Source organism: Apis cerana, linkage group LG6 (assembly GCF_029169275.1).
Source record: "Apis cerana isolate GH-2021 linkage group LG6, AcerK_1.0, whole genome shotgun sequence".
In the NCBI taxonomy this organism is placed as follows: domain Eukaryota; kingdom Metazoa; phylum Arthropoda; class Insecta; order Hymenoptera; family Apidae; genus Apis; species Apis cerana.
Window position 1 is genome coordinate 4,229,875 of NC_083857.1, and position 16,846 is coordinate 4,246,720.

General features: G+C 30.6%; 1 protein-coding gene across 2 annotated transcripts in view; it reads left to right on the plus strand.

Annotated features, from left to right (window-relative positions):
* Positions 1 to 16,846, plus strand: part of LOC107995467 (FK506-binding protein 2) — a 99,055-nt gene that overhangs the window by 79,690 nt on the left and 2,519 nt on the right. The window contains exons 2-3 of one of the 2 annotated variants that reach the window (XM_017053000.3): positions 9,738 to 9,901; positions 16,325 to 16,449. In XM_017053000.3, coding sequence (XP_016908489.1) covers positions 9,738 to 9,901; positions 16,325 to 16,449 — 289 coding nt within the window. The remainder of the gene's footprint in view (positions 1 to 9,737; positions 9,902 to 16,324; positions 16,450 to 16,846) is intronic. The other variant, XM_017053001.3, reaches the window with a different exon arrangement.

The window sequence follows — 16,846 nt, forward strand, 5'->3', positions numbered from 1 at the left end:
CCTTTATAAAATTCCCCGTTGAAAGATCATCTGGAGAGGAAAAAGAGAAAGAAAGAAGGGGAAGGGAGGCAGTTCTTCCGGGTTTAAAAATATTTCGAAGATATGCGAGGCACTTTATCCTCTGGGTGGAAAAAAGAGGATGCGCGAGATAGAACACTTGCCCTCGTTTCCAGCCAATCTATCATACGCTCGAGGACAATGGAAAATGCACCTGGTCCGCTTCAGCCGATCCACACATGTGTGTGTGTGTGTGGCGCATGGGGGGCAAATAGGGGGGTCGAGTCTCGCGAGAGAAACGAGCTCTTAGCCGAAACAGGAGCCAAAGCTGAACGTTTGCCTCTTTATGAGAGTCTCGACCATCCTCCCCCATGAATATACAGGGCAGCCATAGATGCTTAGTAGCGCGTTTTCGATACGTAAGAGCATCGAAAGAGGACTGTATACCATACCTTTCGAAAATAGGGGAAGGAATAAATTTAAATATCGTAGGTTCTTTGATATGCTAACATGGATAGTCGAAGAACGACCAACGGATGGGCCGAGAAAACGGAATTCTTTGATACGGATTTTTTTTTTCTTTTCTTTTCTTTTTTTTTTATTTACATTTCATCCCTCGAGGATCGCATTTCATAATATAATCTTCTTTTTTTGTATTTTTCTTAATTTCTTTTCTTTTTTCTCCATTCTTTAAATCTTTAAATTGAAAATTAGTAGAACTTATTTCGAATACTCTTTAAAAAAAACAAATCATGTGCAAGTATATTTATTTGATAAAATAATATATTCATGCATCAATCAAATGCAAATATATGATGTGAAAATCGAACGTGACACGTATACACTTACCTAACGCAAATATCATCCAAACGCCTTTCGATTCTTTTCGCCTTTCTCTCTTTCATCCTGTATTTCATTGTAACTTTTCCTCTTCGACCACGTACGAGACGATATATGTTTTCTGGAGCATTACACGGCCCACCTGCGCACGCGGGCTCTATGCAAATCCCATTGTGTAGAGGAACTCGTAGAGGTTCTTCCTTGCTCCCATCACGATATTTCTTCCACGCGACATTGTTTCAACCCTTCCCCATCTCCGATTCCAACCGGAAGATCGTCAGTTGTTTAATCGTGAAATTAATGGCGGCGCCGCGAGTGCGGCGAGGAGCTCATTGTAACTTTGAGATTTCGAGCCAAATAAATTTTCCAACCGAAACGAAACTTATGCGTATTTATACACATTCGCTGGTGGATTGAAAATTTGTTCGAAACATAGACAGTATGATTGTCTGTTCAAATGATATTGGTTCGAAAATTTTCCAATCTACTTTTAATTTATAAATATTTATTGTGTAATTATAATGTATAGAGTGACAGCTTTAAAGATTAAGATAAATATAAAAGTTGATGAAGAAAGTCGGTTAAGATTTATTAAATTATAAGCCAATGAAGATACAAAAAAATATTGAAGAATATAACTCCTATTATAATATAAATATATATTTATGTTAGAAAAAACTTTTTATTTAAATGGTTTATTTAAATGATTATTAATAAATAAATAAATAATAAGAGCTTCATCGTATTTTAAGATATTTTGCGAGCGCTTTAATATTTGAATTATCAGGCAAATAAGGAAATGTAAGAGTTTTTGCGTCTTTGTACGATACGCAAATGTTCATGGTATTTATATGTCTGGCTAAAAACAGACTAAGCTACTTAAGCGACTACAATAGTATAACAGCTATACTTATCAGATAGTCAATATGCATAATTTGCAATTGTAATTAACAAAATACGAACAGCTTAGTGATATTTCTATATTTATTATAAATAATTAATTGTTAAGATAATCATATTAATTATTAATAATATTATTCATATAATTGCACTCGATTAAAATTATAAAAAAATTTCCAAATTTTCCAATTTCTCGCGTTTTTAAAATTTTCTAAATCGACAAATCATAACGTCCGTTGAAATTAAACAAAATTTCCGAACTCGCTACTACCACAGTTTGTACTCTCGTTCAAACAAGTTGTATAAATCACCACCTGTCAACATGCTCAACGAAACTCGCGTGAAAAGCGTAAATACCGTGCAATGAATAAACCGGCGTAAATTATACGGAGGATATAAAATAGAATATAAAACTAGAGACCTATTTAACCGAACTTATATTTCGCGAATGAAAGTGCATTGAAAGTGGTGCGCCACACCATAAACACTGGTTGCATCGTTAATCCGGTCGATGTCATTCGCAGGCTCAAGCTGTTCTAATTAAAATTGAGAAAACAACGGGTTTACAGTGAATAAGAGGAGAATTAGGTCGAGCTCGTTTTTAAAACCACGATATTCTTATCTAACGATGCTTCCATTTATTAAACGTCTACTGTTCGCATCCTATACGCTCTCTTGTAATTTATTTTTTTATTTATTTATTTTTTTTTTTCGAAATATCTTTCTTTACCTTCTTCCTATGTTCTAAAGGTTCTTATCAATGTTGGTTGCGGCATAACTGGATTGCTACGACGTTTCACTATTCATGTTCTCATCGAGAATAATTCAAAATACTGCTGTTCGGTTGTTCTTTAACGTTTCCACGTTTCCATGTTTATAATTGCGCGTTTTGTCTTCGAACGATTTAAAAGAGGAAAGCGGTTCGTGGAATGGTGAATGGATTCGAGGTTAATTTGAATTGTGCTGAGAATGAAAGAAATTCTATCTTCTTTGGTTTACTTCTATACAGAACTATGTCGTTACTTTTATTTATTATTACCGTTTTCTATTTCGTTGCTTTTCACTTAAACGTAGTAATTCAGAATAATAAATTTATATTAGAATAAAAAATCTCTAGCTTATCTGAAGATAATAACTTCTTACTTTTTTTATTTATTTCTTTTTTTGCAACAACAAATCACGTGTACCAACATTTTGTATTACTGATCTAAATGTCTCCTAGGTTCTCTCTTAACGAGAGAATTGTTCTATATCACGTACAAATCCGTTCGTGTACCATATACCATTCCTCCCCTGGCACTCTTCCATAAACTTATTACCCCGACTTAAAAGCTCATTCACTCCCACCATAAGAATTCATTACACCATGCCCATAATTCATACTTAATTACAATACACAGCCACAAGCATGGCATGGTAACAACTTCCTTCCAAAACATAAATACCAATTTATTTCCCCATGGAACCGCCCCTTTCATCAATCATAATAGTTGCTCGCCAACTAATTCCCGCGCTTGCCCTTAAAAACTCATCCCCATTTTCAAATTTCTCTTCCCCTTCTTCGTTACACCGCCTTCTAATCTCGACCTATCTATTATTTACATCGATTCGTGCGCGAATATGGCCTATTTCTATGAAACACGGCGTGTCACGAAACGCCAGTTTCGAAAGTTTCGCGTGAAAAACATGGAGGGGGGGAGGAGTGTCTCGTAGGACTCGTTTTGGTGGGTGGTTTCGTAAACTGGCAATGTACCGGTATATAGCAGCTGCTAGCTTCATCTAAATATTTAAAGAAGGGGGGAAAGTTTCTCCCATCCCATACGCGAAAGGATATTCGAGACAGGGTGGGAGGAAGAGACTTTGCTTAGGGTTGATTCTTGGATTTCTTTTTTTTTCTTTTCTTTTTTCTTTTTCTCGAGCTTGTGTTCGCAACATAGTTGCGTCTCGGAGCAATTGTTTCTTTTTCTTGCTCGGTTTCTTCCTCTCCCGCCTCTTCTTATTTCCTCTCATCTCTATACGACTTCGCGTAGCCTTGTTCTTAGTATACACCGACAGTCGAGAAGGATGTTCATTCGTTGCACGTCAGAATCTTGGACGTGTCCCGACTTTTTCCTTCTCTTTCTCACCACCTTTTCTTCCCCTTCCCGTACTTTATCCTTGACTGATGAAACTCGAGCGAATGCTTAAGAGAAATGTTTGTTCTTTGAGGTAAGAAAATACAATTGTTAAGTGGTGTTAATTTGTAACTCGTTGAAAGGGAACGTGTATCTGTTGATGAAGTTTCGTTACGAGAATCGGTTACGTAAAATTAAATTAAATTGAATTATTTATTCTTTTCTTTCTTTTTTTTCTGGATAGTAAATTATTGATAGAAAAAGTATTATTTATCAAATTTCTTATTATTATCAGTTTTTATTAAGTTGCATAAAGAAAAAATTGCTACACTTCACTTTATAAAATATAAATAATTTTATTGAATTAAGAATTTAAAAGAGACTACTATAAATAAATATTTAGATTATATATTCAAGACATACAAATATATTTAAAATATGTTTAATAAAATTAATTAATCGTAGAAATATGCCATTAAATGTTTTAAATTTTAGAAATTTAATTCGTTTGATTATAATTTTATTAAAATAAAATATAAAGGCAACATGAAATATATTAAATAATTACATGAAAAATATATAATTATTAATAGTATAACTAGGGTATTTTCTATATTATAACATCCAATATTTTTCCATACACAAATACACGAGAAAATTATTTATTTACAGGCACATTATTTGCATGATGATTCACAGAATTCCAATTACATTCCCGAAGAAAGAATTTTTTATGTAGATCGAAACATTTTCCATCCGCAATATTGTCATTATATTTTTAATATTTTCTGCTTTTTGTTTCTTTTCTCCGTCAAAAGATTCTCAATCAACGCTGTACATCAAAGAACAATGAATCGACGTGTACGCTTTTGTGCGAAATTCCAATTACCTACTTTTGAAATCTTGCCAGCCACGTATATGTTTGCTCGGCTTTTAATCATGTTACGATTTTATTAACTCGATCATTCTATTGGCTTCGAGGTCGGCCTTGTACGCCTGGTAATTAGCTTTCATTCTATCTACCGGATCGATAAGCAATCGTGAATTATCGTTCATTATTGGTATTATCGCAAATAAGTCGTAACTTGATATTTCGAAAGATAAATTGAAGTTACAGACGATCTTCGCATAGCGAGTAAAATTATTTAAAGCAATAGCGTTTTACATATCGAATCGATCTCGTTTACCATGTCTTCTGTGAAATTAGTTTCCAGATATTTGCTCCCAATTGGAACGCAATTTTCTATTTCCCCGATATTGTCGTGAAATTTTTCTTTTTCTCTTTTTTTTTCTCGCCTCGCTTCTTTTGTTTCTCTCCTTTTCACCTCTTTCTTTTTATGATTTTTTTTTTTTTTTGATTGTTCCATTGTCGTTCGAATCTTTTTTCCCTGACTTCATTATTTTCCATTTTTCACCGTCCAGGTAAAAGAACATTGATCGTCAATAGGTTGTTTATTCTTATTGAAAAAATTTCATATAATTAGTTCTCAGCTTTATTTATTCGAATTTAATATATAGTATAGTAATAATTAATTTTATTCAAATATATCTCACGAATTGATTATAATTTTATTAAAATTAATACTATTAATACTATTTTTAACATCTTGTCTACGACTTCGTATAAACGAATAATTAATAGCATAACAATCGAACACATATCTAGAATTCAAATACCGAAATGCTGAAATATACTTTATATATAATACAAATAATGACTTAGTTTACACAACGATCGAATGTTCATCAAGTTAATTACCTGTTTTCGAACATTCGAAATTCGATACAATAACTTTTATTATCGAGAGACGAAAGATTAAATTATTACTTTTGTAAATCAGTCGGGAGGGAAATTCGCTGGAAAATGGTAATTAATACATCGCGACGTAACACGGCTGGATAATTAATTAAGCTTATTTTGGAATCATGCAGTCCCTTTAATGAAATATCGGATACAATATTAAGGACAATGCTTGTCAATCAATTTTTGATAATACATACACGTCATTAAATTTGCTTCTCCGTGAAACAATATGAAAATTTCTTTCATTCTTGTTTATTCCTCATCAATTCCTCACAGTTATTTAAAGTTAAAACGAGATTTCATTGGAAAAATAGAGAATAATAATTATGGAGAAATAATACTGGATAGTATAATAGTTATGAAAGCTTCTGACGATTCATTGTGAAGCGTTTAAATGATTAACAAAAGAGAGATAATAATTGAAACAGTACAACAGTTATAATTAATGAAAAGAGTAGGGAGGAATTAAAGAGGATTAACATATAGCTTTGAATAATTTTATAATCCTTTTTATAAAAGTGGCTATTTATAGAATAATATTTAATCGAAGAAATAATTTTATTATAAGGCTGATTGAAATGTCGTATACATTTTGTACGTACATACTTATATATATATATTTTCTAGAAATTTTTCAGAATTTTAAATTATTTCATTTAACAATTAATCTTCTGCACCAATTTTTGTTTGTGACAAATATTACATACACACTCGAGCGAATTGTAATTTATCTCAAATTCTCTAATTCGCGAGGAAGTTCATTAAAGGATATAATTTCATTCCTAAAACTGTCATCTTACCAACCAACCACGTTCGATATCTCTGTTCTTCTTACACGCGACAAATATATTATGCGATCTCGAGATGCAGTAGGTCGAAATCCTTCTAACGCAACTCATTACTGTTCGCATCGCAGGCGTGCAGAATAATGCGGCCCAAGTTTCGAGCATAATTATGTAGCGTAAGGGTAATTACACCATGCCACGTGGGGAATTTCAAGTTTCCTGCGCTTTCGCGCATCCACGCCATAATTGTGCGCACTCGTGCATGTAATACGAAAAATATATTTCGGCTTGGGTTTTCTAAGGATAGAATTCCATCCGTTCATATGAAAAATTGTGAAACGAAGAATTCATTTTATATCTCTGTATTAATCGATCATTGGATGCTGTTTAAGGATCAATAAAGAATTAATATATATATTCGTGAAACATCTCCATCATAGAAAAACAAGTGATATATTTATTCATATATCATAGTATGGAAACCTAAGTAATTTTAAAATGTGTCATTAAAAAAAAAATTATATTATAAAATATTATATCAAATCTTTTCGAAAACATCAAGTATTTTTTGTAATTTATCATAAAGTTTACGATGGCTGCCATATCATTTCTCTCATAACAGTATTTTGTGAATAAGGATTCTTATGACGAATCCACGTCACTAGGATCTCTCTTTGAAGAAGATCCCACAACCTAGAGCTCGTGAAACAGCGAAATTCAGGGTCGTGATACGAACCAGGATATCAAGAGGGCGGTTACAGACTCGTAAATCTTGCGGATCAGAAAATTCATTCCGCTGGGGGATTAACCAGCTGGAAGAATCAATATCGTTTCGAATCTCCCGCCATCTTCGAAATCGAACCAATCTTACGTTTTCATATTCGCTCGATCTTCACGTTTAAGAAACGTGAAAGCAAACTAGAATAATGAACATTAATTTTTATTCGAATGACATTTCGGTTTGATATAGCTGAAATTATTGCAAATACGGTAATTGTCGCTAGGATGATCGTAATTTTTCATTGTGAGAAGAGTTAAAGTGACTGTAGTAATACCATATTAGGTAATAAAGATGAATTTTCATTTTGAACACTTGTTCAAATTAAATTAAAGTATACGAATAGTAATTGGGAATAAATTCTCTTTCTTTTTCATAAAAAATTCATTTAATTATATTCTTTTGATAGTGTAAATGGACTGTTGAAATGTTTATGCAAATGTGATGATGATGGAGCTTGAATTTAAATAGAAATTTATTTTATCTTCTTAATAGTATGAAGAATATTTTTTATATTTTTGTGTTTTAGAATGTACATCTTTACAAAATAATAATAAATTTGAATAATTAATCATTTATAAAAATTTTAGTAAATTATTTATACTGTTATAAATTATTAATTTATTCACGAAAAATACTTTTAAAGGATATTGATTTTAGAGATTAAAACGAATATCCCACACTAGGTATATCGATAAATTAATAATAATTTTATATGTCTTTACGATAACATCTAATCTTTACAGATACAATTCATTATTTTCACATTTTTCATCACTCTCACAAATTATCGTATTATTGATTTTAATCGATTATATTTTCAAATTTATTCTTGATATTTTTCAAATATTTTTATTCATAATCACGATTTTTCCTATACAACTTTAGAAAAAAACCACCGAAAAGAATGAAGACAAAACTGGAAGAAACATTGGTGGGAATATTTCTAAAATTATGCATGCGTGTGTAGACGTTCAACTCGTAGACGAAATATCTGCATATCAACGTAGTACTTGAGATTCTCCTCGTGGCACAGCATAGTTACCCGTTGCACAGGGAACTTCATCCGCATTCGTGTGTGCGCGCTATCGACATCGTCGCAACCCTTTGAGTCGGTGGTTTCAACGCATGCTAGGATACCTCGAACGAAGACGTGTACCTACCCTTGTGTGCCATTGACTTTTCACGCTGAGCTTCTTTCTCCCTTTCCCCCAAGATTTTTATCTTATTGTCCATGACACTTGGCATATTTGATTTCTCTGTATTTTTTTTTTCTTTTATTTTGATACGCAGAATAAACAAGGAGATTCGTTTATATCAATTTAATATTTAACTTGTGCTTTTATTCGACGTTACTTTAAAATCAGTTCAAAGTAGTAAATCTTCTTTTATAATTGAGTTGGAATTATACTGTATTATAAAGTGATAATGAAGAGAAGTTTGAAAGAAGCACTTAAAAATTCCATTTTCAGAAAGTATAATATCACGGCCAAAGTTATTATATTGCGTGAATAATGCATTATGGAAATTTTTATTTTATCTAATGTAGAATTATAATAAAAGTGAGAGGATTTTATTTGATCCCAGACTATTATGAGAGCTTAATACAATATTATAACAATTCCTATCATTATGAAAAATACTTTTATTAATGAATCAATTTATAACATTTGAAACATAAAAATATAACGTGTCTTACGACAGTGTTTATGATATATAAAAATAAGTATTTCTTTTCTATAAATTCTATACTTTTAATCGTTACTTAGTTTTGCTTATATTAAGTTTTCGTGCTAGTTTCGACGAATTTTCTTCTGTCTCACAGAGCCTCTATTCCGCTCTTTCCGTCTTCTCGCGTCAGTCAGCCGATGAACTTGTCAATTTTCGTTGGCAGAACGCGTGAAACGATCGGCTGAAGTGAACTCGGTTTTACGAGGCTGCATCGGATTGACACTTTCACGACGCAACCTTTTTCACGAGAAATATCGATGGTAGACAAGCGTGCGCTTGCCTTTCCGAGGGATAAAAAAATCTTGAAATTCAACAAATTACATTACTCTCAATATTTATATTCAATCTTTTTTCGAATTTGAATTTCATAATTGAAAAAGTATTAAGTTAATCTTAATTTTTAATGTACAATATAGAGAAACGATATGATGATCATTCCTTTCCAGGCAAATTTTCTATCAATTTTTTAAATTATCCAGGAATACACTCTTTCCATCTTTAATCGATCAACAGTAAAAGCGACATCCCTAAATCTATGACATCTCCTCAAACATAACTCAATATACACTTCTCAAAAGAAATAATTCATAACACTTCTCAAAAGAAACAATTCATAGAAAAAAAAACTGTTATTTTAAAATTTCGCCAATGAATTATTTCCATAATTGTATATTAAAAAAAAAAAAAAAAACGATTCAATAAAGATTGAAATAAGTTTCGTCTGCGTTAAAAAAAATTATTCATTGAGACAGTATTTAAAACGTCCCTCCGTTTATTGCCTGTTACAGTTTGGACAGAGATCAGCCGTTCACATTCCAACTGGGAGTTGGCCAAGTTATTAAAGGTTGGGACGAGGGATTGGTGGATATGTGCGTGGGCGAAAAGAGGAAGTTGACCATACCGCCGGAACTCGGATACGGAGAGAAAGGAGCCGGAAACGTAATTCCTGGAGGTAAGATTGTTTCGAACCCGAGATTCTTACGATGTTCCCTGTGTCTAAAGTTTCTTCTTATTATTATTATTTCATCGTTTCTGCCGGATAGAAATTACTTTTCCCCAAATGTCACGATGAACAATCCTTTTGTTTACGTGTATTCTATAATAATCTTTAGAACGTACGAATAAGGTAGATGTATAAATTATAGGACGTGTTTGAATGTAAAGTATCGAATGAGGTATTTATCATTTTTGTTTTATTCTTTTTTGTTATTTTAATTTACCATATATTTTATGGAGCGAAAATATAATGTTTCATAGTTATATGTGTCTTTAAGAAATTGTGTTATATTTCTTCTTAAGAATATTTCTTATAATATGATCACGTGTATTCATTTTAATTTATATGAAATATATTGCACGATATTTAGATATTATATTACTTTCATTCTATAAATTTTTGCAGCATATCAAATATTTTACTAAATACGATTCAATGTAAGAATATTTAATGTTAAAGATGATAATATATAATATAATTAATTTAAAATTTCCAAAGATAGTTATCATAGAAAAATCATTCGACAAGATATTGATTTAGAACACCTAACAAATTTTTCTTTTAAATATAATTATTAAATTAACTCTATTTTAAATCAATACTAATAATATCTAAATCTAGAATTATTGGATTACGAATTTCAAGATATTTCAATTTATAACTAACTTAAAATCTTCTAAAGATATTTACAGATAAAATTATCAGTTAAACGTCAATCTAATAAATTTAATCAAAGAAAGAAAATTAATGAAAACAATTAATACCTTTTATATTTATTTATTTATAAAGGATAAAGAGAGAAACAAATTCAGATTTTGAAATACATCAACTATGATTTTAATCTATATCTAATCTATAAATATCAAAACTTTTCCTGTCCATTATCTATCCTATATTCCGCCAATAAAATCTCTTCCCTAAAACGTAGAAACGATCACGATCAGAGATATACGTGTATACATATTCGATACTAACTTTCGATTTATCTAACGTGTATTCCCATAGAAAAAAATGAGCGGACAAACGTCGCTGTTGATCCAGCTCGATGGCTGGTGCTCGATTTAATGGTTGACGCTTTATTGGATTTCCGTGCAATTGCATTTTTTAGTCCGATTTCATTACTAACGATTCCCCTTTGTATCGATTCGTTCGTTGGTACCGTTCGTTTGTCCCCGAGAATCGATGGAACTCACGGATAATTTGAGAAGAGTTAACATTAAAATCGTCGTCGTCAAACCGGTTGAATTTCGTTCCCTTTAAATCGAGACGATTTCTCTCATCGAGAAACGAACGTTTAATACGAATAATAATTTCAAAGTGTTGAATAAATTAAACATACGTTGAGATATACTTCGTAATCCACATACATTTTCGAAATTCGACGTAATTACGTTTTATATAACCGATAATTATAATAATAATTAATCGATAATGTTAAATTGCATTCATTCATGAATATTGAAAATATTTGAGAATAGACTGATATAGAATTTGGAATTGATAATAGAGTATCTATCTTTGTTAGATTGAAATATTTCTAAATTTAAATTCATCTAAAATTATTGCATTTACATTCATTAATTCTATATATATATTAAATTCTTCACTTTAAATGAGTATATTAAATAATTATAATAATTTCTTCAATTCTATTTTTATGAATTCTATTTTTATGTATAAAAATTTTCTTTGTATCGTGTAATAAATAATGATATATAATTAAATTAATCGCATAATTTGAAAATTTACGTATCTATTATCAGTATCAAATATTCTTTACGAAAATTTCCGTTTCGGATTTTATTAACGAGTTATTAAGAAAAAATATTGATCAATCACAAAGCATATGAATTTATTGCACAGTAGTGTTGGGTATAAGTCGCTGGCGAGTCGTCGTGCTCGATAATCAAAGCAATGTATTTATCATTTTATTTTAAAACCATTTTTACTTCGAATATTAATCGATTTATTAATTAAGAAAATTAAGAAAATGTTTCATAATGATCCTGAAAATGAAACAAATTTCATATTCATCTATCATGGTTGAATCTTTCACGGTTTTTCTTCTCAAATTGTCTGTAACGAAAGAACGTGTAACGAAAAATTACAATGTTCGAGGGTTTTGCAACGTGAGCGAGGTAACTGCGGTTTGTGCGTTTTATACTTAATTAACTTCTTCACTGGTTCGTCTCCTTTGTGAAAAATATTTGCGCAACACGACGTTTACATTAGCAGCGAGGCGAGACTGGGATATTTGTTGAGTCTCTTCACAGCTACTTCCTTCTGGTCAACTTTCGTTCAACAACGTTTCTGAATGTGTTATATACGGTTCAATGAATGTTAGACACGATTATCCTTCGTAAAAAGAAAGGATTAGATTCTTTTAACACAAATACCGATGAATTTCGTAGATATATTTCTACTATTAGATCATTTAATTTTCTTTCATTTTGTCTGATAGTTAAATCAAATATAATAATTAAAATAGAAAAAAGCATATTTAAATTTCTAATTTTTATATAAATAAAAATAAAATCCATTTTTGAATTTTAAACAAACAGTTTACACGAATACCATATCACCAAACCATTGTCTATGTTTAAATATAGATTGATTCGAATTATTCATTTTTTTCCTTTTTTTTTTATATAAGAAACAATGGAATGATTATCTTTATCCTTATTCCCTGATCTATATATCATTATATTAATTTGTGTTTTAAGCAGTTAAAAATTATTTTATGAGAAATATACATATACATGTACTGATATTTCGAAAAATTATAAACATGTTAAATTTTCACTAAATATTGTGATTAGATCCAACAGATACGAAACAATATCACGTATAAAATATTTGATTGACTATTTTGTCATCCCATTCTTCCCTATATTCTAACAGCCACTATTTCAACTAGATGGAAAATCACTTAAAATAAACGCGAAATCCATCAAAGTAACTATTCTATACTCTGATAAATGGGAGAAAGTGGCTTTGAGCAATCAACCGATCCTCCACAATCTCTAACCCGTTATTTCTCTATCTGATCACTGCACACAGCCTCTGAATTTATACGGGGCTCGCCAACAAATGAAATCTATTCGACCGCTGTATTAATTACACACGTTTAAGCAGTGAATAATTAAACAGCATATTTCATTAGGTTACAGCTTAATCAACGATATAGGACCGTCCATAATTAATACGAAATATGCATCGATGCACGCGTATCGTGGCCACACGTTATTCGTTCGATTTCGCTGAGAATTCCTCGCATGGCCGATCATATCGTTATCGATATGAAAAATATGTATACGCATAAGGAAACATCGTATAACCTGGAGAGAAATTTGTCGTTCTTAATTGACAAGCCCGACTCGACGGTTGCGATAAGAATCGTCGAGATGGAATTGATCGATAACTCTGGAAATTAAACGCACGTGACTGATTACGAACTCGTTTCATTCTTTAATAATCGTTGTTTTATTACACAAGGGTTGTATCACGTAAATGGAATTATCCATAAGGTGCTTTGTTATGAGCAGATTATTTATTGGGATCAGACAACGTTCAACGTTCAGAGATAAAAATAAGATAATTTCTCTGTTTAATGAATGTATATCGTAAATGTTTTATATCGATGTTATATGTGTTTATATTAAGAATATAATATTTTTATTCTGTTTTATTGAGACCATTAATAATATGTGATTGGTTTATTGAATTTTAATTAAAATTTATGGTGGGAAATTTTATCGTGGGATTTATATGATATTGTATTACAAAGAAAGACTTTCTATTAAGAAATATAAAGAAATCTAATAATTGGACGAGTAAATGAAATTTATACGAAGTTTATTGAAAAATCAAGTAAAATGAATTAAAATTTAAATATGTAAAATATATTTTATTGAAATCGAAAATCTGTTTTCACGATTTAGAATATATATTGAAAGTTTAAAAAACTAATACTTGAAAATAATTTAAAAGTGAAGAGTTTAAAAAAATTTTAAATATTTGTATACTTGTAATATTTTTACATTAATCACAAAACAATCTACTTGTATCAAGTGTTTGTACCAGTAGTAACTACCTTTGTATTTATCAGTTACATCGCGTGAAGTAGTTTAACTAACGTTTGTCGGTGGCTGCACCGATCGATACAAAACCGTGAAAATGATTTACGACAGTTTCTCGACGTAAACCGTGTTGAACGAAGTGATATTTACAAAAAAAAAAAAAAAAATACACGAGCGAAGAGACGGTTGAATTAAATTTGAAATAAACTCATCCGTCTATGCAATTTTTTATTTATTTAGTCGCGAATAAATGTTCCATTTCATAGATAAATGTTATGCTATTAATCATAAAATCGAGCAAAATTTTGCCAAAATCCATATTTCTTGTTCGCTCTGTAGGAACATTCTGATATTTCTACGAAATTAAATTTTTAACTATCATCGTATAAAATCGATAAGAATCATTTTAAATTTAAATAAGATTAAGCTAAAATAAGATTGAAATAAAAGAAAAAATTATATTGTCAGGCGTTTCTTATTGATAATTAATAATCTAAAAAACAAATATCCCTGGCATAAATAAAATTTCTTATATCAATAATTAATTAACATGATTAAATATAATCAAATAAAGAGCTAACTTATTTCCAAGAAAAAACTCAAAATAACTTCTAAATCAATTTACAGTCTTAAAAATACCATTAATAATATCCTTAATCCTTATAAGCAATATTTTTCCAGAAATAAATATAATCATCATGTAATTTATCATAAAACTTGGTTAAACTCTATTAAAATTAACGAAACTTTAAACCGTTATAACTTCGAAGATAATCACTTTTTATAAATGGATGAGAGACCATTAGAAGCGCTGAACTTTGCACTTTAAAAAGCTTTTTCATTCATCTCGATACGACTTTCGGTTTTCGAGATATCGTCGTGTAAAGAAAAAGGTAATTTTTGATCGTTTATTATCTTCATCCTTGTCGCTTACTCGGAACTCTCGCTTGCACCTCGTCTCACTGACCTATTCCAAACTGCAGACAAGCGACAGACGCGATTCCTGGAAATAGTACGCATTTCCACGAAAATATGTAGGTCACTGACCCATTCATAATTTCTACCCTGTTTGAAGCGTTTAGAAACTGTGAATCCATATATCTCGGTAATCGATTGAGATATCGGGATAAAACAAAAAACTACTTCAATGGAATGATTCTCTTTATTTTCTGAATAGATTTTGATAATAAAATCTTTGGTTTTTTTTCACAAAAATTTCAATTTTCATTTGTTACTTTATATGATTTTGATAGTCTATTTTCAAAATATAAAATATAATAGGACTTATATAAAAATATAAAATATAAAATATATAAGGACTTAAATTAATTTAATTCATATTTTAAAACATAATTTTTATTAACATATTAAATCAAAAATTACATTTATACATGATTTTCTTTCTACACGTATATTATTATAATTATAAAAAGTATTTATATTATTAAAATAATCTTTAAATATTTAGAATAGAAAGAAATAAAAGTAACGTGATAATTCAGATTATAAAAGAATTTAAACGAAAATAATTGTGATCAGTATTAAACGTCATCGACAGAAATTTTGCCATACATCATACAGAAGCTAGAAGAGACGAGACAGATTTTTCGTATAGATCATGGACGAGCAAATAATAGAAAAGCCATGGCAATCGTCTTTCGTCAGCATTGACAGAGACGTATTGGATTTTTATTGGCTTTCGGTCAATCAATACGACTGAACGGTACTTCCCGGGATCAGTGAAACATAATGGAAAATCAACGTGACTGATCGAGAAAAATCTCGTTCCTCTCTTGTCCTTTTCATCCCGTCATGCTCATCGTGATTTCATATCTCGAAGACGTTTAAACGATATTAACGAAAAATTCGGTATATCTTGAATGGCGAATTTCATCTCTTTCCCTGGTATCCTCGAAACGGATGCTACCGTCTGCCAACGTTTGGGACGTTTGCAAGTCTGAGTGGAGGAAACTTCTTGGAACGTGTTCGACAACAAGGGCTCTTACTGTAGTAGTATCATGAAATATTTTATTAACAGATCTGTGCCCTAGGCTCGGGGAAAATGACTGCAGTGTAAGTATCAAAAGAATTTAGGATCTCAAGAAAATAGTCTGCTCATCTCAATATAGGCTTACTTGTATGAGGAAATATTAAAATGAAAAAAATTGAAGTAATTGTGAATTTCCAACAATCCTTATTCAAAAAGAAACTAATAATTTTATATATTTTGAATATTGTTACTTTTGAATATAAAAAAATTGAGTATATTTCTAACAGGATCGTATAATTCTGATTACAGGTGCTACTTTGCTATTCGAAGTTGAACTGATCAACATCAGTGACTCTCCACCAACCGCGAATGTATTCAAAGAAATTGACAGCGACCATGACAACCAATTGTCTCGCGAGGAGGTGAGAGCAATGGCAAGATCATTTTCATTTTTCTTTAAGGGTCGTTCGGTGAAGGATTTAATATATACGTGTTTAATACAGATTAATCTAATAATCTAACAAATTAGCAACTTATTACACGTACATATATTCCTCTCTTTCTTTCATATCACATATTCATTCTGTTTTTCCTTAATTTTCTAATTATCGCCTTCGTATTACATTATTACATAATTATTAAATAACATGTGGAAAACTGAAATTCTTACTTAATTATAAAGAACTCATGATATTATTCCTTCTGCTACTTATTATATAATTTCATCAAAATTATCGTCCTCGACATGGTTCTTGGGCATGCTTCCACGCAACAATTTCATTACAGATAACGGCGAAAGAGAACTAAGAGAGAAATTAAAATGAACAAAAT